The 20971-nt window shown below is 33.9% G+C and overlaps 1 protein-coding gene across 6 annotated transcripts in view; it reads right to left on the bottom strand.

The window, feature by feature from the left end:
• LOC141459355 (uncharacterized) overlaps nucleotides 1-20971 on the bottom strand; it is an 80363-nt gene that overhangs the window by 11167 nt on the left and 48225 nt on the right. For 5 of the 6 annotated variants that reach the window (XR_012461459.1, XM_074138367.1, XM_074138387.1 and 2 more), the window contains 5 exons: nucleotides 11334-11454; nucleotides 7076-7263; nucleotides 5161-5298; nucleotides 2742-2945; nucleotides 1212-1510 (listed from right to left, as the gene is read on the bottom strand). Coding sequence is in view for 5 of the 6 variants with exons in the window: in XM_074138367.1 (XP_073994468.1) it covers nucleotides 1212-1510; nucleotides 2742-2945; nucleotides 5161-5298; nucleotides 7076-7263; nucleotides 11334-11454 (950 nt within the window). In the remaining variant the exon portion in view is untranslated. The remainder of the gene's footprint in view (nucleotides 1-1211; nucleotides 1511-2741; nucleotides 2946-5160; nucleotides 5299-7075; nucleotides 7264-11333; nucleotides 11455-20971) is intronic. The other variant, XM_074138379.1, reaches the window with a different exon arrangement.

Below are 20971 nucleotides of genomic sequence, written 5' to 3'. Positions count from 1 at the left end.
GGCTTGCTAGACTTGGTACTTTCAGTCTTCTAAAACATGAGCCGAGTAGATATAAAACTGCCGCCAGTATAAGAAGAAATTATGGATGTATTAATGACTGCAAAAAGTGGTAGGTAAAGATGGCTTTCAAATAGGTGTACTTCAGTAAGCTGGGGATGAACTTTAATCTGAAATCTTCATGCTTTTTAATAACTATTGTTTTTAATATTGTATTACTACTTAATATTACGATTATTCGTACTATTACTGAATATATATAGGCTTCGTGACCGTAAATTATTAAACTAAGGATTCAAGATTGGCGAGGAATCGGAATTTTTTAAAATTACTTCTAATCATTTGGTTCTTATGGTATTTAGTTCATAAGGGTTATTTGGTTTCTCCTGTGTTTTGTCTTTAACGTTTTTGTATTAAAAGAAATTTCCCAATATTTATTTTATTTACTCTTTTGTCAAATTGAACATTGTAATTAGTCTATTGTATCTGTCCCATTGTCAGTACCGAAATTCTCGTGTAAGTCCCGCTATATCTGAATATACCTTTTCTCCAGTTCTGGCTCTTAGTTTCTGTAACTCAACCAATCCGCATAGCCACGTAAGTTCTCAATAGGTAATTATAATGAATTTATTATATTTTACTTTTTTTATTTTATTTTTATATTACTGTTTTTTTTACTGATTTTCTATGTTACTGATTCTCTAAATTGTTTGTATTTTTGTATTTGTATTATCCAGGCCCTGAAGAAGACAACATATTTGTCGAAACGTTGGCAAAAAGACGAGTTGTTTATTTGACCGATTTCTCGCCAATCTTGAATCCTTAGATTTTTTTTTTTTTATGATTTAAGGCGCGTCAACATCTAAGGTTATTGGCGCCCGGAGCTATTTTCAGTGCACTGCCGGCTTCCGGATAGTGTTCTCTCGTTACAGACAACACTGTCCATCACCGGACAGTGGGCTGTAAGAAGCTTCTAGGAAGAGAAAATCTAAGGGTCTGTAGCTGGATTCAAACCCGGGACCTCCGCGTGGGAGTCCAGTACGCTAACCGCATAGCTAATCCCTTCCCTCTTAGATTACAATTACTATTATTATTACTATTTAATATTATATCTTTAGGTATTTTTTATGACTAAATAAAGATAATTATGCATTCATGATACAACAATACTTAAATTGATAAATAGCTAAATAAAACGTTACACTTTCACTAACCTATTAAATTCACAGATAGTAGCTTCGAGCACCTCTCTGTATACAGCATTATTCACACCTCGCATGTACAATTCTCGTTCCACATCGTCCAGCATGAAGTAATATGTCGCTACAGTGGTATCGGTGGCTTCACTTCCTGACAAACAGCTACATATGGAGTCGAAACTTTTACCTGCATCATAATCTTCATCATCACTGCTACTACTAATCGCATAATTCGCATCCAAACTTGGAAAGCATATGCTAATTAATATAAGTGCTATCAGGTTCAAACCAATTGCGGTTAATAAAATTTTACTCTTTTCGTATCATTAATAGTTTTAAGGAAATTAATAAAAGATGGAAAAAATAAATTTTTAAGAAAGGAGTAGAAGATAAATTTTTAAAATCACAAGATTGGGAAACATTAACACATGATAATCAGGATAGATTGTAACTTCAAGTGTTTCATCAATATCTTGAATAAAGTTCTGAATAATTAATAATTTTGATTCTTACTTGGCTTACTTGAAAAGGAAAAACTACTTTGGCCTTTAACAACTGTGCTAAAAAAATTTTAATTTGAAATAAGTTGTTCAGCTTTACTTTTAACTTATAAATTACGAGTACATCCGAGTAACAAAATGTTTATATAATTGCTTTTCTATTTTCTATTTTAAATTATGAAATAAAGAATCAATTAGGTCGTAGTAAATTCTTTGAAGTTGTGGCCAAAAAGTTTACCTTTATGTCACGCAGTTGTAAATTATGCTAAAAAAAGAGTATGTAACCGCATTAATCTGAAGTTTAGTTGTTTAGATGAAGGAATCCAGCGAATCCCATACAGGTTCAAGTGGTGTTCCGCCTTCACTGAAATAAAACTAGTTCGTCACTGGTCATCCTGAATGAGTCAGAAAGCCAGATCGATGTTCAAAATTTTGTTTAAAGGAAATCTTCCGGAAACACTGACCAAAGAAACTTGGAGATATTGGGAGAGATAACTAGGCCAGACAGAGAAAGAGAACCGAAGATAGGGGTGGTGTGCGTAAAGTTTGAAGTTGCTCCTCAGCTTCTTTTGTCACCAAGAAAGAGCTGGTAGAAAGAAATGAAATTAAAATTTGTTGTTAAATTTTGAAAATAACCTATTACAGCAGAAGATCTTTTAGAGGCCAGTAATGCTCTACGAAAGAGGTAAGTTATATGTTAAATGGTACAGTGTTCGATTCCTGGAGTCTAGGCCCCGGATTTTATTTAATGGTACTTGAGAAATTTACAGTAAAGTATGTTATCTATCCGCCTCCGACCAAGACACTTGATTGTTAGTTGGACGGGCAGTACGTCTGAAAAAAAAGTAAACACTACCTACTTAATTACATATTGAGAAAATTTGATAAGTTCAGCTGTAGGACAACCCTCACGATATCAAGAATGGTGTCGGCATGCAATGTCCACGTTCTTAGACTCTCGGAAAGGGCAAATACTTTCTTTTTCGAATCATTAGCCATGATATTTTTTAAAAACCTCTTTTTGAGTGGTAAATGCAAAGGATACGCCATGTTCAAAAAATTTGTTGGCAAAGTATCCAAAGTTAAATAATCTTATGGTTGATTTCTTGATGGTGCACATATGGAATAGCAGCGTACTGGAAATCATCATGTTATCGCTGATTGGCGGAGAAGTCCAGCCTTCATCACAGTGGCACAAGCCTGATTGGTTATTCATTTTACCATGATGGCAACGAAGATTCATGTTCAGCTGTAATAATAACCTAAATTAAGCAATCAAATTCGCTAGTTTGCTGGTTATACAATATAAGTTAAATGAGTGGAAAATTCAATGAAATAGTGAACCACGTTGGAACCACGAGATCTAGCGTTGCAATTTTAACATTGTTAGCCACACTACAAGCTATTTGGCTGAAGTTACATCATATCTCAGCTGTATAACTTGTTTTTGTCAACATATTATATAAACTTGGAAAAAAAGTATTGTGTTCGGAGCAATTAAAGAAGAAGACAGAGACAATCAGTGAGGTGGCATCTACGAGTTACTTTCAAGGTACGAGTATATAATGGGAGCAACAACTGCATTTCACATCACATATCATCAATAACAATTTTCATTAATAATAAACTAAAAACAAAAACAATGCTGTAGACCCGCATAGCAGAAACTAAACAGACGTCCTGGACAAAACTACAGGCATCTATCAATAATACATATTTTTTAAATTTCTATTTTCTATAATATAACCTTTTTCTTTCAATGCCTGGAAGATTTTTTCTTTTTGAAACAAATTAGTGAGGGTAACCCATGGGACTTGGAGGAAAAGGAGTCTTCCTTAGAGCAGTGTCACCCTGGTAAATGATTCGCTAATGAATAACGCCTGATCTACTATAAGTTTACATTATGTTCTTTTAGAGGTGGAAGTGAAGTGCTGCCAATAGAACAAAAATTCACTATCGTCTGAGAGACCTACGTATCGTGTTGAGGGTTAGAAATGTAAGTTGAATTAGTTTATAGTAAAAGTTGGAAAACTTCATTACATCCAATTCTGAAAGTTCAACTTTTCAGTTTTTGTTAATTCAACCTCCTTGGAGAGAAAGGGTGAACTAACCTTCTTTACAGAGATAAGGCTCTTTAATTTTGTAAGTTGGACTAAAATGAAGTGTTAGCAGTCGCGTAGAAATAAGCTAAAGGGCACAATAAATTCTGCTAAATGGATTTTATTTTCTGATCCATTCTTTTTGAGTTATTCAAGTTCATTTATCTTGAATTATTTTATTAAAAAAAAAAATGCAACTTTTCCTTGACGTCGCTCAGGCGTTCGACAGGGTCTGGCACGAGGTACTACTGTTTAAGCTGAGGTTCCGCATACATACTACCTCATCCTCAAATCCTACCTAAAAGATCGATATTTCAGAGTCAACTGTGGAGCAGCAGACTCTGATATCCATCTAGCCAGAGCTGGTGTTCCTCAGGGCAGTGTCCTAGGTCCTCTTCTTTACTCCTTAAATACTGCAGATATACCTCAACACCCAAATACTATCCTCTCCACCTTTGCTGACGATACTGCTATCTTATCTCCACATTCCTATCCTCTTATCGCTACACGAGCTCTATAAACACAACCACTTACAGGACTGGCTTTTCAAATGGCAAATCAAATCTAAGGTTACGAAATCAAAATTTATAGTATTTACTCTAAGACGGAAAATCCTACCTACCATCATCTTAAACCAAACTCCTATACCAACTGTGGACTAAGTACGCTACCTTGGACTGCACCTAGACAAACGGTTGACATGGAATCCCCCAGACTAGACTGAAAAGACAAGAAATTAACCAACGCCAACTTCTCACCAGACTGCTTGACAAACGTTCGAAACTTAACTTACATAACAAAAGACTGTAAAAGATGTATCTACTGTTACTGCGACCTATTTGGTCATACGGCATCGAAGTATAGGGATCGGCTAAGCGTTCCAACTCACTACACCTCCAGGCATTACAGTCAAAAATACTTCGAAAACTTCTTAATGCTCCGTTCTATGTATATAACCTCACCATCCATAATGACCTCAAAATACCTTTCATTACAGATCTTGCTAACCCTCGTTTTCTCAAATTTCATTCCTCTACAGCGGCTCATCCTAACCCTCTCATAGAACACCTATCATCCTCCACATTACCAGGTAATCCTCTAAGGAGATTGAAGAGAAGACGGCCTCGAGATCTTCTCTTATCGTGAGAGCAGTATAGCGAAGCACGTTACTGGAGTGACACCACGGGTGCCTTCTCCAATCGTGATTTTCACGTATTTTTTTATCAGGTACCTCATTGACTTGTTGCAACAACCGTTGCAGTAGTAAATTCCAATAAAAGATTTTAAAAAAGTAAATAAATTAAATTTAAATTAATTGTTATTAGTTTAGAAATTTCTTAGTTTTCTATTTAATAAAAATCCAACCTCTGCCCAACTGACAAAATGCGGACCACTGGAGAAGCTGGCATTACTTTTCTCACTAACTTTGGTTAAATAGCGAACATCTTCCTCGGTTATGGGATTCTCTAAATCTCTGCACGTGTTACTAAGTGGTAAATATGCCTGCAATAAGTTTCAATTGTTACCATCAGTAACCACTTCAGAATATTATAATAGTTCTAATAATTTTACAGCCACATCTTTTTCTTTACAATTGATATTTTTAATTTCTCTTATTTCTTTACAAATTGGTCCATGTATGCGGACAAAAGAAAACGAAAACTTGCACTTTTTCAACTCCATGTGCAGTAGCGGGTGCGTCTTAAGGTTTTTTTCAAAGTTGATTAACAGGGATTTTTTAAACTTAGTAAATTTATTGGACGAAATTGTAAAACATTTGTTTGAAATTCGTGGGGAAATTCAATTAAAACCACTTCTGGAAGAGCCGCTACTTTGGTTTTCCCTTATACTGCCATTTCAGTGTAATCTAGGTGATTCAAAATTTAAGTCACTTATCACTAATTAAACTTCAAACAGAAATATGTTAATTAAAAATTTGAATTTGGTTCCAATATTTTCTTCATTCCTGTACACAGCTTAAATGCACCTCTATCAATTTTACTTAAATCGTAAATCTTAAATTCTGTGAGATACTTGGGGAGAGATGAAGTCAAGTTACAATACTTTGTACAATTCCAATGCCTGAATGATTTAAGCTAACACGAATTAATTTTTCACCTTATTGAGATTACCTCAAAAACCGGCTTTAACGATTTTCTTTAATGTTTATATAGAACTAATATTGGCATACAATCAAAACAATATTCCCAAGAAAATTTCTGGAAGAGAAGGTAGTGCCATTTAAGTGAAATGTAAAGTACTACTCTAGTGAATATTTTTTGTGAAATTTCAATTTAGGAGAAAATTCTAAAATCAGAAGTACCACTTCAACGGATAGATTTTTCTTTTTTCTAACAGTTTTTAAAAAATTTCTTCTTTTAAACACAGATGTTCATCAATTAATTTTCTTTGAATAATTTATCTAGGAAATCTCATTAATCAAGAATGCAGTTGCTTAAAAGTGGAATTTCTGTGAAGTTTTGTAATCTAGATAAATGCTAGGAATGTCTTGAAATTAGGGGTTAGAAAGAATTGTATAAGTAAGAAGATATTTTCCAACTTGAATGTTTATTTTCTTAGTTATACTTTTAAGTTTGAAGTAAATGAAAAATCTATAAAGAAACAAAGTGTTGGAAATTTGTATTGCTGGTGGTCGATACAAATGCAAATTATCAAAATGAGAAAAAATTCATGTTTGGTTGCATCAGGAAAGATGTGTGTTGTGGCAAACTCCCAAACATGAATTCACTTTAAAAATGGAGAAATTGCGATGTCCAAGAGTCGACGGTTACACAGATTGATCTTTCAGCGGCTCCATCTTCCGTTAAAGACGAAAGACAAGATTCAATTCTTCTGAATTTCTTACTGTCTAGCACTCAGTAGCGAGTTTCATCACTGGTCAGATTATACGCACTTATTTTCGTGAGTTTCGGTAGCGTGTGGCTTTTCTCACGCTTACCACATCCAAGGCGACTTTTATTGAACATCAAAATTCACTTCTTCTTTTTTTTTGTTACTTCCTACATTCTATTACTGGTATTCCCTAGCAAACTAAGGATTCACTGGGGACATCTGAGTTTCTGATTCTCCAAGCACATAGTACCTAAAAAGTAATCCCTTTTCATCCCTGGCCCCAAGATTGTAGGCTTTGAAAAAGTGACTCAAAAATTTAGAACTGAGACTATACAAAGTGAGGAATCTCGAGATTTACGCTCATATAAATATCGAAAAGAAATTTTAATTATTTAAAAAGAAGAAAAAACAAAAGTATATATCTCACAACATCTGGCATATTTTTGTTCGGATCAGCGTAACACGCTGGCGAGGCGATACACTTGTTGCGAATTCTGCTGAAGTAAGGTTTTTCTCCATTGTATTTCTGATGGCAATCAACTGGTCTACAATTATCCAAAGGATCTAAATCCGGACTAATACACGTTCTGCTCAATAAATGACGCTCTTTAGCACCTACAAAAAATAATAGTAATAAAGTATTTCAAATAATGAATGAAATAAATTCGTTATGGTGACTAGTTTGAAGTTCTGAACTCAACGCGAAAAATAAAGAATCCAAATCAATGTCGAGGATTAATGCAATCATTATTATAGTTAATAATAGCTGAGAAATTGTTTAATGAATATGAGGTGCTCAAGAGCGAAATGAAATTATCATTTCATATTAAGTATCTCAATGGCGTATTTCGAATCTTATTCCTTGATAGGATAGCGCGGCTAGCCATTCAAGACAAACTTACGAGTTGCAATGAGAAATAAATAAATATTACGTACACACTGGAATCAAATCTTAGATAGTTAATATAGGGTAACAGTTATTTCCTTTATTTTATCCTCCTCGCACATTTGTAAAGCCAGACGGAAACGGAATTGAAGTCGAATTTCCTACATCAAACTGTTTAATCTACTAACTAATGATGGATGAAGTTTGATACCGTTCTGGGATACAATAAACGTGCTTCCTACAACGGACAAAATCAAAGATACTATACTGTGGACCTTTTAATAGTTACTTATTGTACAAGTACGGGAAGTTTTGATTCTCACAAACGGATTTAAATGTAGAGTGCACACTGGATAAAGAAGTGATGGCAAGTGCTCAATGTTTTATTATTTGGAATCGTTTAGAAAATATTGAAGAATAATTCTGTAAAACAGGAAATGCGTCCCGCGGACCGCGTTTCAAAAATGAAATTAAAACCTTATTAAATAATGAGTAAAAAATACAAAAATCTGATGTGCTATCAGATTATTAATTCAATTAACTTTCTACAAAAACAGATTTAGTTCTAAACTATATTTGGTTTCAATTATAATAATGATCACTATAGTGGAACCATTTTCGAAAAATCGAAAAATATATTCAGTAAAGATCATTCAATCAAATTTCATTACGTATTGATTTCCTGTTATTGTTATTTTAAATTGAAATTTTTCAGCACTTTTCAGTTTTTGTAATAATTTGAATTCGTTTTTTATAGTTCAATTATCTTTTGAAATAATTTCAAGTTTGGGCTGCAGTTTTAGATTAATGCACTCAACCCAACAAACCCTTTCCAGCACCCTTTCCAGCACTCTTTCCAGCATCCTTTCCAGCACCCTTTGCAGCACCCTTTCCAGCACCCTTTATTAATTTTATTTGCAACGCTTCATGTTTCTTTTGTGCCTTTATTTAGCCGTTTCATTATGAATTAGCTTTAATTAATATCTCTTTAACAAAAACTTACAGTTTAAAATGTTAAGTATAAGGGTTGATTAAACGCCAAAAGGTACACTTGTGTATCTTAACACTTTAAACTGTAAGTTTTTGTTAAAGAGATTTTTGTACCTTTTGGATAGATCTTCATTTTTGTCTATTTTACAAAGTTGCTTATCTGCTTCACAGATTTTTTTAAAATTTAGAATAAGCAATTCTATCATTATAACCTGATAAGGTGTTAAGTCGGAACCATAACTACCATTGGAGAGATCTTTTTAAAGAATGATTATAGTTGCGGTCCCCAAACCATCCTCAATAACAATTTTTTTGAGAAAGCGTTTTGAATAAAATAGGAAGGTATTTGTACGTAAAAAGCAAAATTAAACGGCGATTTCAGTACTTCCTCTTAAGAGGAGTAAGAAAAATAAACTGCGATTACAGTACTTCTCCCTAAAAGGCAAAGATTTTGAATCGAACGACAATTCATTAATGTAAATAGGTTCACCCATTGATAATTTTAACGATTGCAGTACTTCCTCTTAGTAGGTGCAAGAGCTTGATGGCCCTTCACAGCCAAGTAGAGGAGCTTTAACAACTTTTTCGAGCTGAATTTTATCAAAATCGGACTAAGCGTTATAGAAATATTGGTAATAATAGTTTTAGAAAGGGCCTTACTTGGGTGGGGCAAACTTCCATCCTTATGAGGCACAGCGTTCAGACTTTTAAAGTGCAAATCTGTACAAAATTTCGATTCGAATGACACTTCATTCATGACAATCGGTTCTCGTGTCGATAATTTGAAACGATTGCTATACTTTCCCTTAACAAGTGTAAGAGCTGATCGCCGCTTTAATGGTACGTAGAAGAGCCCTAACTCTATCATCCTACCAAATTATTTCAAAATCGGGCTAAGATTTACAGAGTAATTAGTAATAATAATTTTGGAGGGGGCCTTACATAAAGAGGGCTAACTCCTCTCCTATTAGATGTACAGCGTCGAGACCCTCAAAAGGCACATCTACATAAAATTCCGAATCGAATGACACCTCATTCATGAAAATCGGTTCGTGCGTTTAGGCGCTACGCAGTTTACAAAAAAGGTAACAACAACAACAACAACAACAACAAGAACAAGAACAACAACAATTTTTGAAAATGTAGTTTTTGTGCATTTTTCGCATCGTTTTTCTCGAAAACTAATTAATCTATGTTATTACGAAAAAATTACAGTTATAAAGGAGGATTTGCCCTACATTATAAAGAAAATTTGGGAATTTTATCTTTTATAGAAAAAGAGAAAAAAATTGTCAAAGTTGGGTGTTTTCCAACATTACGCTTTTTCGTGCAGTTTTTGACGATCAACCCTTATACAACTGTCCTACCGGACAGTTTTAATTATATATTTTTCTGACAAGTGAAAGAACAAAAATAACAGTCACTTTGTTTAAATGAACTGGAACAGTAATGTAGAATTCAACAGAATTAGAAAGGTAAAAGAGCATATTATAAAAAGGGCAAACTATATCGTTCACCGCCACGAGCATAACTCCAAGCTTTGAAAAGAGCTCTTAACACCGGTGAGATGCTGGATGATTTGGCAAAATCTTAGCTGCATTCTACCGGAAAACTTTCTGGCACAAAATTATTTAGAATGTTAATGATTTTGCTAAGTAAAGTCTAGCTGGTAAAGTGTACTAGATTGGCAAGCCTAACGGAAGGCGCTAGTTTCCAAAGAAATGCGCCCTAATTATACTTATTTATAAAAAAAGTTAATCTTAATTAATTTGCTACAAAAAAAAAATCAGAAAAGTAGGTAAAACAAAAGCATTTTCCTTTATTTTTGGGAAAAGAAATGTTCTTGGCGTAAAAAAGTGACGCGGCCAACAAGTTTGTCATAATGTCTGTTAAGGGCGTTGAAATCACATTAACTTAGCGTTCGTGCTTTTTGAAGAACATCCGATAGTTTTATGTCTAAAATTAGTAAATAGATAGTGGCACGCTAACATCTTAGAACACGAAACTTCGATTCAAAATAACAATATTCACCTGACAAAATGGTTGTATTTAACGGTTCCTTTATTCTCGCAAGTATAACTCTTTTTGGTGAACTCTGGCAGTACTCTTACACTCAATAAACCGTTCACTTGTAATTAATCTCTTAGAGTCATTATTTAAACCGTAAACTTACATTTTAAACCATCATTAAACATTGAATTAGAAATATCCTCAATAGTGATAGTGTCTATTTCACAATCCTTCCTTTATGAAATCAACCCTTATACAACTGTCCTATCGGACAGTTTTAATACATTATTGGTAGAAGTTTTTGACTGTTAGGCTTCATTTTCCCAACACTTCAGCAATGTCCAAATCTTTGAGGCTACTTATTCGTCACCTTGGTTTTAACCTATTTTAAAGTGTAGCCTCTCTGTTAGGTGTCATCAACATAGTTGCCCTTTACCTAAACACTCTAACAGTCCTTGGCGGCATTTATTGTTTTTGTCCACGTTGATTAGCTTAATTAATAGATTTCTTTCAAAAATGGTTCCATAACACTCCCCAAAATGAAATAATATAGAAGTTAACTTCGGTTTTGGTTGCGAAAGCCATAATCTAATAATGTAAATTATGGTAAAGAAACTCATGTGAATGTTTACGATGAAAAATCGATTCTTAAAACTTTATTTCCGTTAAAGACTAAATATCGAAAATTTGGCCCCACCATTTGAAGTTTTAATGGCTCATACTTATTAATAAATTCTTTGCTTTTATAAAAGTGCCTTAGATTACCCAATAACAACTAAAAACAAACTTAGTAACTTACTGTCTATTGTTTGTCTGCGGTAGGTGTCGAAGGCCACTGAAGCTCGAACTTCTGCTGTCAAGTTGAATTTATTTCTGTACCAGACCGCAATTAAACAATCCCCTCTTCTGTTGTATGGGTACTTCAGATAAAAATATTGTTTAATAAAACATCAAACTCTTAGTTAAGACATCAGGTCATTATTTAGTAGAATTATTTTCTTAAAATATTTCCAACAAAATATAATGTAATTATCGTCTATTTTAAAATAAGTATACAGTGTTTTGTAGAATTATTTGTCGAAATTGTATTAATTAGGAGCCGACAAATATACATATGATTAAGCCATTTTATTAAAGAGAACTCTTTTGGATACTTTTTAAAACATTATCTTTGAAAAGACTGTGCGAGCGATCATTCTCTGTGTACGGACTGAATGCAGAAAATACAATACAGGCTTGCGGTGCGATTTGGAAATTGTATTAGGACATGGAAGGCAGTAAACACATGCACTATAAACGGTGAACTTTCGGAGTAAAATGGTTAGTTGGTGTCGCCCACAGATTCTGCAAAGGGGTAGAATTAATCCTTATGTATCATTTAGGCTGGAAACATAGTGGAGCGGCGAGCAAAGCGGCGATGATAGCTGCTTCAGACCAAAGAGAGCGACCAGCAGCGAGCAAAGAGTCGCATGCACATAGTGACGAGTTTAGTCACGTTTCTCCTTTCGACGAGACAAGATGGAGGAATTATTTCTATATGAAAATACTTCCTTTAAAATTTGGTATTTACAGCAGCTTAGAAGCAGGAGCTGCAGTGCATATGATATAAACATGACTATACTTGATCTTGGTGAATTCCATCACTTGTACCAACAACTTCGGGAGCATCCTGGCAATTTTCATGCGTATTTTCGAATGTCTGTTTCAACATTTAATTACATACTAAACAGTGTTGAAGGCATGTTAATCAAGAAAAGGACGAATTTCACTGTTAACCCCATTAATCCAGTCCCATTCCTTATCCAACACAAATCGGTTGTGATGTAGAAGATCCTTTTGGTCTCACAGAGGTTTATTTAAAAAAACTACACCAATAAATGCAGCAATATCCATTCTGCACGATGAGAGCGAAGAAATCAAACATGTCATAACGCTTTGCTCTACTCTCTCTTGGTAGCGTTGCTCTATCTTCGCTTTGCACCACACTATGCGCGGTCCCATATGTTAACTTGTGTTTGTTTTCGCTGCTTTGCTCTTCGCTACCATCGCCGCTTTGCTTGCCGCTCCACTATGTTTCCAATCTTAGTCGGTAAAAGGATCTTAGTTCGGCTAGAGCCAATTACCCCTTATTAACTAACCTCTTAGTCCTAGAGATAGAGTATGTCTTATATCGAGCATCTAAAATTTAAACTAAGCTCATCAGAAGTGAACAAAAGCCATTTGCTGATAGGACTGACCCATACTAATGAAACTTTTGCACAGAATCTCAAATTCCTCAAACTTTTGCGCAAGCGCTTTCTCCAAAATTTTCATCTATAGTTACTACGATCTCAAGAATTTGGCAGTTTTCTCGTGCATTCCCAAACAGTAATACGTCCGATTTATGGAGATAAATCATCTTGCCTGTAATTGCTGAACATTCGAGTGTATTTTTATCTGGCAATCTGGAGAAATGTTGGCGAATCATATACAAAAATATGGTTTATCAGGATTTACAATTCCATACATTCCAGATGTACGTATTATTTTAACGACAAATTCTATTTAGGAGCCAGTATTGAAAAGCTACACAAATAATCTCGTTTGCAATCTCCAATACCCTTCAAAAACCAAATATATGTTTCTTATAGGAAGGAATCACCTACTCCTGAATCTCTAATTTACAGAACACTGTTCAATGACAGGCCGGACCGTTTGCTTAACCAATTTAAGCAAATCTGTACGATAATCTAAAATTCAAAGTCAATCTAATAAGAAGCAGTTCAAAGAATGGTTGCTGGAAGCTATTGACAATAGAGTCACTTGGTTTACCAACCCAGAGTCAGACCACTTTACCAAAATCCGTTAATTTATCTATAACTCTAGCTTTTAGTTCAAGACTGACTCGATTTCCTCCCTGTTTTTCTGCTTTTTTCACTCACAAGCTTTCGACTTATAAGAGATCCCTTCCACCGATATTACGGGCAGAGATAATGCTGACATGCATTCAGTTTCAACAGAATTATTATTTTCTTCTATCCTTCATAAGGAAGTATCTTTCTATGTATCCCAATAACCCGCAGAACAACTCTCAGAAGCATGAAACTGAATGGAGAATATTATTGAATTAAATAATAGATCTTTACTGAATAGTAATGTAATTTCGTATTGCAACATGTGTGAAAAGTATAACTAAAAAATGAACTATTTCAATAATTCAATTTGACTCGCTGTTCACGTGATCAAGTTACAAATTGAAAATAATATTTCCACTTTTAAAAATTGTATATTATATTAAACAAAAACTATTAAATGAAGTCAGAGTCTTATAATATTTAAATAACGATACATTTTATTTTTGAAAAGCAAATTATTCTAAAAGATTAGAATACATAGACCAGTCAAAAGTCGACATTGAATGCTTAATTTTTCAGATAGAATTCTCAGAAGTTGTTTATCGATGAATTCTCATTTAAATATTTTGTTATTCAGCAAGATAATTATTATTGTATTTAAAGTAAAAGAAAACTTATATTCCTCTCAGAAACTTATGGTATGTACACAGAATCAGAGCATGGGCTGTATGATTTACCGGTCAGCCCCCAGGCGAGAACTTTAACCTGAACATGGCAGATGGATTCAGATGGTAGACTGTCAGAAAATAGACATATCATTAAAAAGGCCAGCAAAGAGACCGGTAGAATAAAGACTGTTTCAAAATGAAAGCAAGCAGCTTATATCTGCTTTACAATCGGCTATGAGTTTTTTAGTGATACTGGTACTTAAATTAAAATAAGGTTCTCATCAAATTGTCCAAATTTGAAACCAAATTACTTTTAGCAACTTCCGGAAAAAACGATGAATTTAAAATTTCTAAATATACAAGCAAAGTTGATGCACTTCCTTATGTTGTTTGCTTCTCCTTAAAGAAATTCTAAAAGCACTTTTGTCAGCCAAAATGAAAATAGAATGACTTTAATTATAAATTCCTTAAGTGCGCGTCAATTATGAATATTCTGTTGAAAAAAAGAACACATCAAACCAAAAACACATACCCGATACAATAAATACGCAAAAAATTGTAGCAATAATCGTCCAGTTAATGTTGATAGACTCAAAACAAACTTATTTGATTCTCAAAGTTAATTGAATCTGTTACAATAACTTTTCACTAAAGCTGGCAATGCAGATGATCAATCGAGGATCACTATTCTCAGCTCGGTGGAGAAATACGCTTCTCGAGCTCCTGCCGAATAGAGCAGTAGAAAAATCTCCTGCAACCTTTAACAGTAAGAACTCAATAAGTATACACGTAAGCCGACCTTCCCGAATGTCTTTCTACTGAGAGTAATTTTGAAATGAAACTGGTCGACCCTAGATAAACAAATCCTAGAAGGTCTAGTACAGTTTCTTATTCCCCAAAAACGCTACTTTACTATTTCTTCAATTTCTTTTATTTCTAATACTAAAACTTTTTTTTTAGATATTCTGACCGACTGATTATTTTGACAAAACAGCCACTGAGTTAGTCAGCTGAATCTACACATTTATGTTTCCACCTGCACAGAGTTGTCTAAAATAAATGCTGCTTCAATCACTTTTCCTATTTGCTATATCAGTAAAATATTACCAAAGTAAATTATTTTAAGGGAAATTAACTTATATAAATAATGAGTTTCAAAGAAATGTAGAAAGTGACTATAAGACTGCAATTTTTGAAGGTAATTTTGTCTCTTTCCTGTGTTATTTCGAACTATTCATGATTACAAGTGAATTGGAATGACAGCTGTGGAAGAGATTGGTAAACTGGCAACATTCGTAATAACGGAGAAGAACGGTTGCAGTAGAAATATCCAACTAATTCGTTTTCGACAAGGCCGGCACCTCGGCTGCTCCATTACCTTTCTAAATTACCCTGGCCGCTGTTTCCATCTCACTCTTACAGTCTACATACTCAACAAGAAGTAAAGCCGGTACAATTTGCCGGATCGAGGCCCAAATAATCGAGGGACGATATTATGGCCAGATTAGACGTCGCCCCGACCACTGCCACTGGTGCTGGCTGGGTTAGCCAGGTATACCAAACAAGTTTTACAGCAAGTCGTGGTAGTGAAGGGCGGGGACAGCAGCGTTGGGGATTGGCCACCGCCTCGCGGCCAATGGCAGGCTGGGCCGCCATCTTGTAGTCTCGCAGCAGTCACGCAAGCATGACTCTTATCCTATAATTACATCAGCTCCCCCCCAGTGTACGGAGCCGCTCATTATATACATTATCGCCAGTACCTCTATTATGTTCTCCCTGCTCCTGGCCGGCCCTACGTCGTCCCGGCAACACTCTAACTACTGGCTGCATTGCTGACTAAATTTGAATTTAAATCACCTTGACTACGAGAACGAAGGGAGATGGGAAGGTTACTGCGAAGGGAGCAGGTTTCTCAAGGGATTATAATGACATTTAAAAATGAGTAAAAAATAAAAAATCCAACCACTAAAGGATATAATTAACCAAATAAACTCGCTAACAAAAATATATATGTATATGTATAATATTTAAAAAAGAGAGACATAACTCATTTACATATCAATATAATTTTAAAATAATTTTTCTAATAATGGCCGGTTAAAGGAAAGACTGTAATAAACGGACCAATCAAGTTTGTTTTTTTTTAATTCAAACTTAATAATCAGAATTTTAGATTATTTTGTATTCAAAGTTTGATCAATCATTATAACTTTCTTTTAACTGAAGGCTGGTATCAGAGGTATTGGTTTGACTTGGCCTCAGTTTTTCTTCAGTGGAGGATTATTAAGTTATGAATAATAACGAAATTTACCCCCAATCCGGTTCTTCAATCATCTCTAGCTGCTTTAAAACTCCTGAATTTCTATTGACAATTTCTTAATTGTCTAAGATTTGTTTAACTTCTCAAAGATCTACAGATTCTATTGGCAAGAGAATTTTTCCAAGGAAACGCCTGTTTATATCAGATTCGAGTTTTGTTCGTTTTTTGGTTGGTGCCATTTACCGTTAGTGACCCAAATATTCGCTAAGATTCAATTTGTGTTCTAATCTAATACCATAAATAACCTAAGGTTGGTTGAAGTACATTATTTGTGCGCTATTCTGGGTTCTTCGTAACCAAGGAACCGGTATGTCGGGAATAATAGTGTTAAGCTCAAAGCACTAAGTTGATTTTAAGCTTACTGTGCGTTATGCATTAGAAAAATTTTATTACTTAATTCAATAACTCAGCACAATTTCCAATATTTGCCAAAACAATTGCATCTGCATAATTTTTTTTTCAGGTTTATAAGTGTAAATAGTTTTTTAATAATTTAGGACCCTACATTAAAAAAGATTATTCAAGAATTACTTCCTTCTAGAGTAATTAACATTGAATCACGATTGGTTATTTAAATAAAAGGAATTGTTGAAATAATTATTAATGAAATGGTCAGAAAATATTTGAGTAAAACTAGCCATTCTCACAATTAACGTTTTAGCAAATAAACATAATCTTTTTTTAAGACAGATTTCAACGTATCGGATACCTCTGGTGTTCTTCTTCAGGAACTGGGGAAAAGAACTGTATTAGGGGAGGTTGGTTGATCTTGGGATTTGCATAATATTTTAAATTAATGAATTTTTAGCTGAATGATGAACATAAAATAACCAATGTGGAGGAAAGATCAGCATTCTTGCTCTTTATCATGTCTTGGGATAAAAACAGCTATTCAAGAAATATGTTTAAGGTTATTTGTAGGTCATGGTGAAACATTTCTTTGCAGCCTTTTTGTGAAAATCGTAAAATGTTTCAAACTTTCAATGAGTTAATATTTGTAGGTTAACGGCCGGTTTCATTGTTAGTTTTTCCAGGCGATAATGGCGATAATGAAATGGTCCAACTTGAGATTCTTCTTTCCCTGTTTCTCTCACATACAGTTCTTTCGCTGAAACGATTAGCTCATAACCCACAGACTCAAACATATGAATCCCTAATGATACTACATTCCCAGATGTGATGTGCATCCCATTATAACCCCTTAAAGGAATAAGAGAAAGTAGAAATTATTTTTCCGTTCCGAGACTAAACCACATCATTCCAAATATCCAATAAGATATTGCTTTCCGAAAGCTAAGGAAAGGTAATCACTTCTAGTGAAATTATTGTATACTATTAAAAAAATAGGCAACTTTTTTTTTGAAACTAAGTTCATATTTAGTTCATTATAACTACAGCATGTTAGTATACCTACCAAAGAAACAAACATTTAGAGACCGACATAAAATCAGCTCCTGGAGCTCTTCAAGATGGAAATTATAAAAGTAATATTAATTAATAATTATATTTAATATTATTAGTAATATAACAACTATATTATATGTGGTAGGTATGAGTTTAATATAAAAAGGAATAAAAGGTGATACTAAATTTAAATGGAAGTTGTGAAAGTGTTTTAAAGAAATTGGCAAAACTGAAAATTTGACATTTTTTAAGATATTAGCAGCTACATCCGCCTATTTCATTTCATCTAGATCATAAAAACAGAGGTTTAGCTTCCCCATTTTAAGCTTCAAGCATGAGCATACAAAACTATTTTTCAAAAAAGAGAACAATGCCTACGTTAGCCTTTTATAACTGCTTAAATTTCAGCATTCAAATGCAACTTTGATAACAAAAAGTCATTTTGAATTTTGCGCTCAAAGAATAAACAAAGCCTAGACATTCCACAATTTTACCAAAGGTTGGCGCTTTTTGCAGCCTCCTGCAATTGCGCAGTAGTGGTTATTGTTTGATACCATTTTGAAACTAAGACTTTCGGATACCATAGTATGCTCTTGGAGAGATAGATAAGATGCTCCAACCATCATTTTTAACAGAAATACTTTCATAAATTTTAAACGCTCTGTTACTGACCGCTGACCAGTTCGTCCATCAATTCCGGACTTTGGCTATAATAGGAAATGAAACTAAAATAGATTCTCCGTAATTTTTAGCTTCCTAAAAAAGAATTTTGTATAAATATGTACTCGCAATCATTCTACAATATAAAGAAGTTTGATGGGAAACTTACACGCCATTTCCAACATCAGTTTCCTGCGAACTAGCAATTTCCTGAACTTATCTAAAGAAACAGAAAAAAGCTAATTAGATTTCTTTGCAAAAGCCTCCAAAGTGAAACAATTTCCAGTATGTTCTCATGATCAGAGTTTCATTACCTGATGAGTATTTGAAGAGTTCATATATATTTGAAGAGATATTTGAAGGAGTTCATTAAGAGAAGATTTACTACTAAGCTACAGCTTTCCAACATTAAATACTTTCAGAAACCAGCATAAAATATGATAAGCACAAATAGAATTGAATGCTTCTCTTCGCTGCACACTGTAATACCAAAGAACGGTTTCATATTCATTCTCGTTTCCATATTAGAATAAGAAAGAAGACTCAAAGCAACCGAGTATGATTGCAACATACTCAATGTTTTTTGGATTTAATAGGGAAAAAAGATATTCAGCCAAAACAGTCGCATTCAGATTAAAAATCAATAGAGAATAATGCAATCAATAGAACTGTTATGTTCTCCAAGTTTCATTCGTCACATCCAAATATTAACTACGTGTTAAATTCTAGAGGTTAATGACTAATTGCTGTTATAAGGGTTATTAAACTAATAAAGTGTCAGAATTCATTAATGGCTGCATAATATATGCTGGCGTCATCTCGTTTCCAAATCATTCGATAATTTTCTAATTCAACTTATAAATTACACTTAGAACAAGAGGAAAATAAGAGCCAGCATTAGTATTTCTACCCTCAGACAGGAAATATTATTATTTCATCCTACTGAATACTGAATTAACATAGATATTTATTATGATTACAATGGCGGTGTATTCTCTATCCAATTAACTTGACGAAGAAGAACTATTCGTTTTTACTTCGTGGAACAGAATAATGGTCGGACCATTCTGGATACTCGTCCTCGTTTATACAATAAATTAGAAAATAATTACCGCCCTTTTTACTTCTTAGAATATTCATGATCAATTATCGAATAATTAGAAATACGTAAAAAAAAACCTTTTAGTTTATTATATGATAAATAAAAAAGATGGCGACTAAGAACATCTCTTGGATTATACAATCATATTCTAAAGAATATAAATAAAATAATGAATGGATGTGAAACAAATGCGTCATTATACGATTCCTTTTTTTCCGCAAATTCCATTAAACGAATTGAGTTCACATAAGGTATTAGTCCTGATAATGTTCCCATCTTTAGAGTTATTTATGGTGAGTTTCTGTAGAAGCATTCATCAGAGGAATTTTTGTTTTAAAAGATAATTTTTATTATTCCGATGAATGTTGAGCGATTTCTTGAGAAAAAGAACGCATCTAGGAAGTAACAAAACTTAATTCGGAAAGGGTGAGTTGATGAAGAAGATTTGAAGTCCTCGCAGTACTACTTCACTTTATGGGTGAATAGAGGAAGTAAAGGAGGGAAATGATTGTGAACCGAAGCTCACTGCATGTCTTTGAATCCATTACATTTCATTAATTTTAGACAAAATTAGGGTTAATCAACTTGGTAGAAAGAATTAATTTCTTAATATTCACAATTTGAAAATTTCGTCCACTAAAATTATTAATAAAGTTCCAAAGTAATAATAGAGTCCAAAGTTCATACAATCAGTCAAAAATATACTCAAGACTAGTGGTGACGTAATATTTTTATTTTTTTTTTATTTTTTTTTTTTTTTTTGGCGCATCAACAGCTGAGGTTATTAGCGCCCGGAGCTTTTTTCTATTAATATCCGACGGACAAAGAAAGGTGTGTACTGAGACTGGCAGATTTATTGGTAACCTGGTTAAGATTGAATGGGGACTTTTTAACGGATAGTAGGAGCCATCCGTGGCATTGGCAAGGTCCCCTATGAAATAATTGTCCTTATTCTTATCCCGGTACCCTAATAATTGAATTCATTTAACACTGCATTGCCAATCTGGAGTCAATTTGACTCCAAAAAAATAAGATGGGTCTCTGTTTCCCACATTTCATAGCTATCCCAAAATGCTCTTGATATGCTATCCCCACTCTCTCACCATTTGATAGTCACGAGCTGAAGACCATGAAATTCTTAGTTTTTTTTTTTGTAGATTGGTTTACTTGAATCATAAGAGTCATTTTGATTCCAGATTGGTAATATAAGAACATTTTTGTCATTAATTTGACTCCACATTACCAATTTGGTCTGCCCATATAGGGTAATTTACTTCTACTTCAAACCCTCTGCAGTCTTCCTCGCGAAGAATTCTGAGATTTTCCTCTTGATATTTTTGAGTGTCATCAAATTTATATTTCCATAGATTATCAAAATAGAAAGCAAGATTCATTCATGTTTATTCCTTTTTGAGCCAAATGTTACAGCGGTATCGTACAAAGGGAAGC

Source organism: Rhodnius prolixus, unplaced genomic scaffold, assembly GCF_049639745.1.
Source record: "Rhodnius prolixus isolate KJV_2025 unplaced genomic scaffold, Rpr scaffold_1, whole genome shotgun sequence".
In the NCBI taxonomy this organism is placed as follows: domain Eukaryota; kingdom Metazoa; phylum Arthropoda; class Insecta; order Hemiptera; family Reduviidae; genus Rhodnius; species Rhodnius prolixus.
This window is presented reverse-complemented; position numbering and strand designations above follow the sequence as displayed.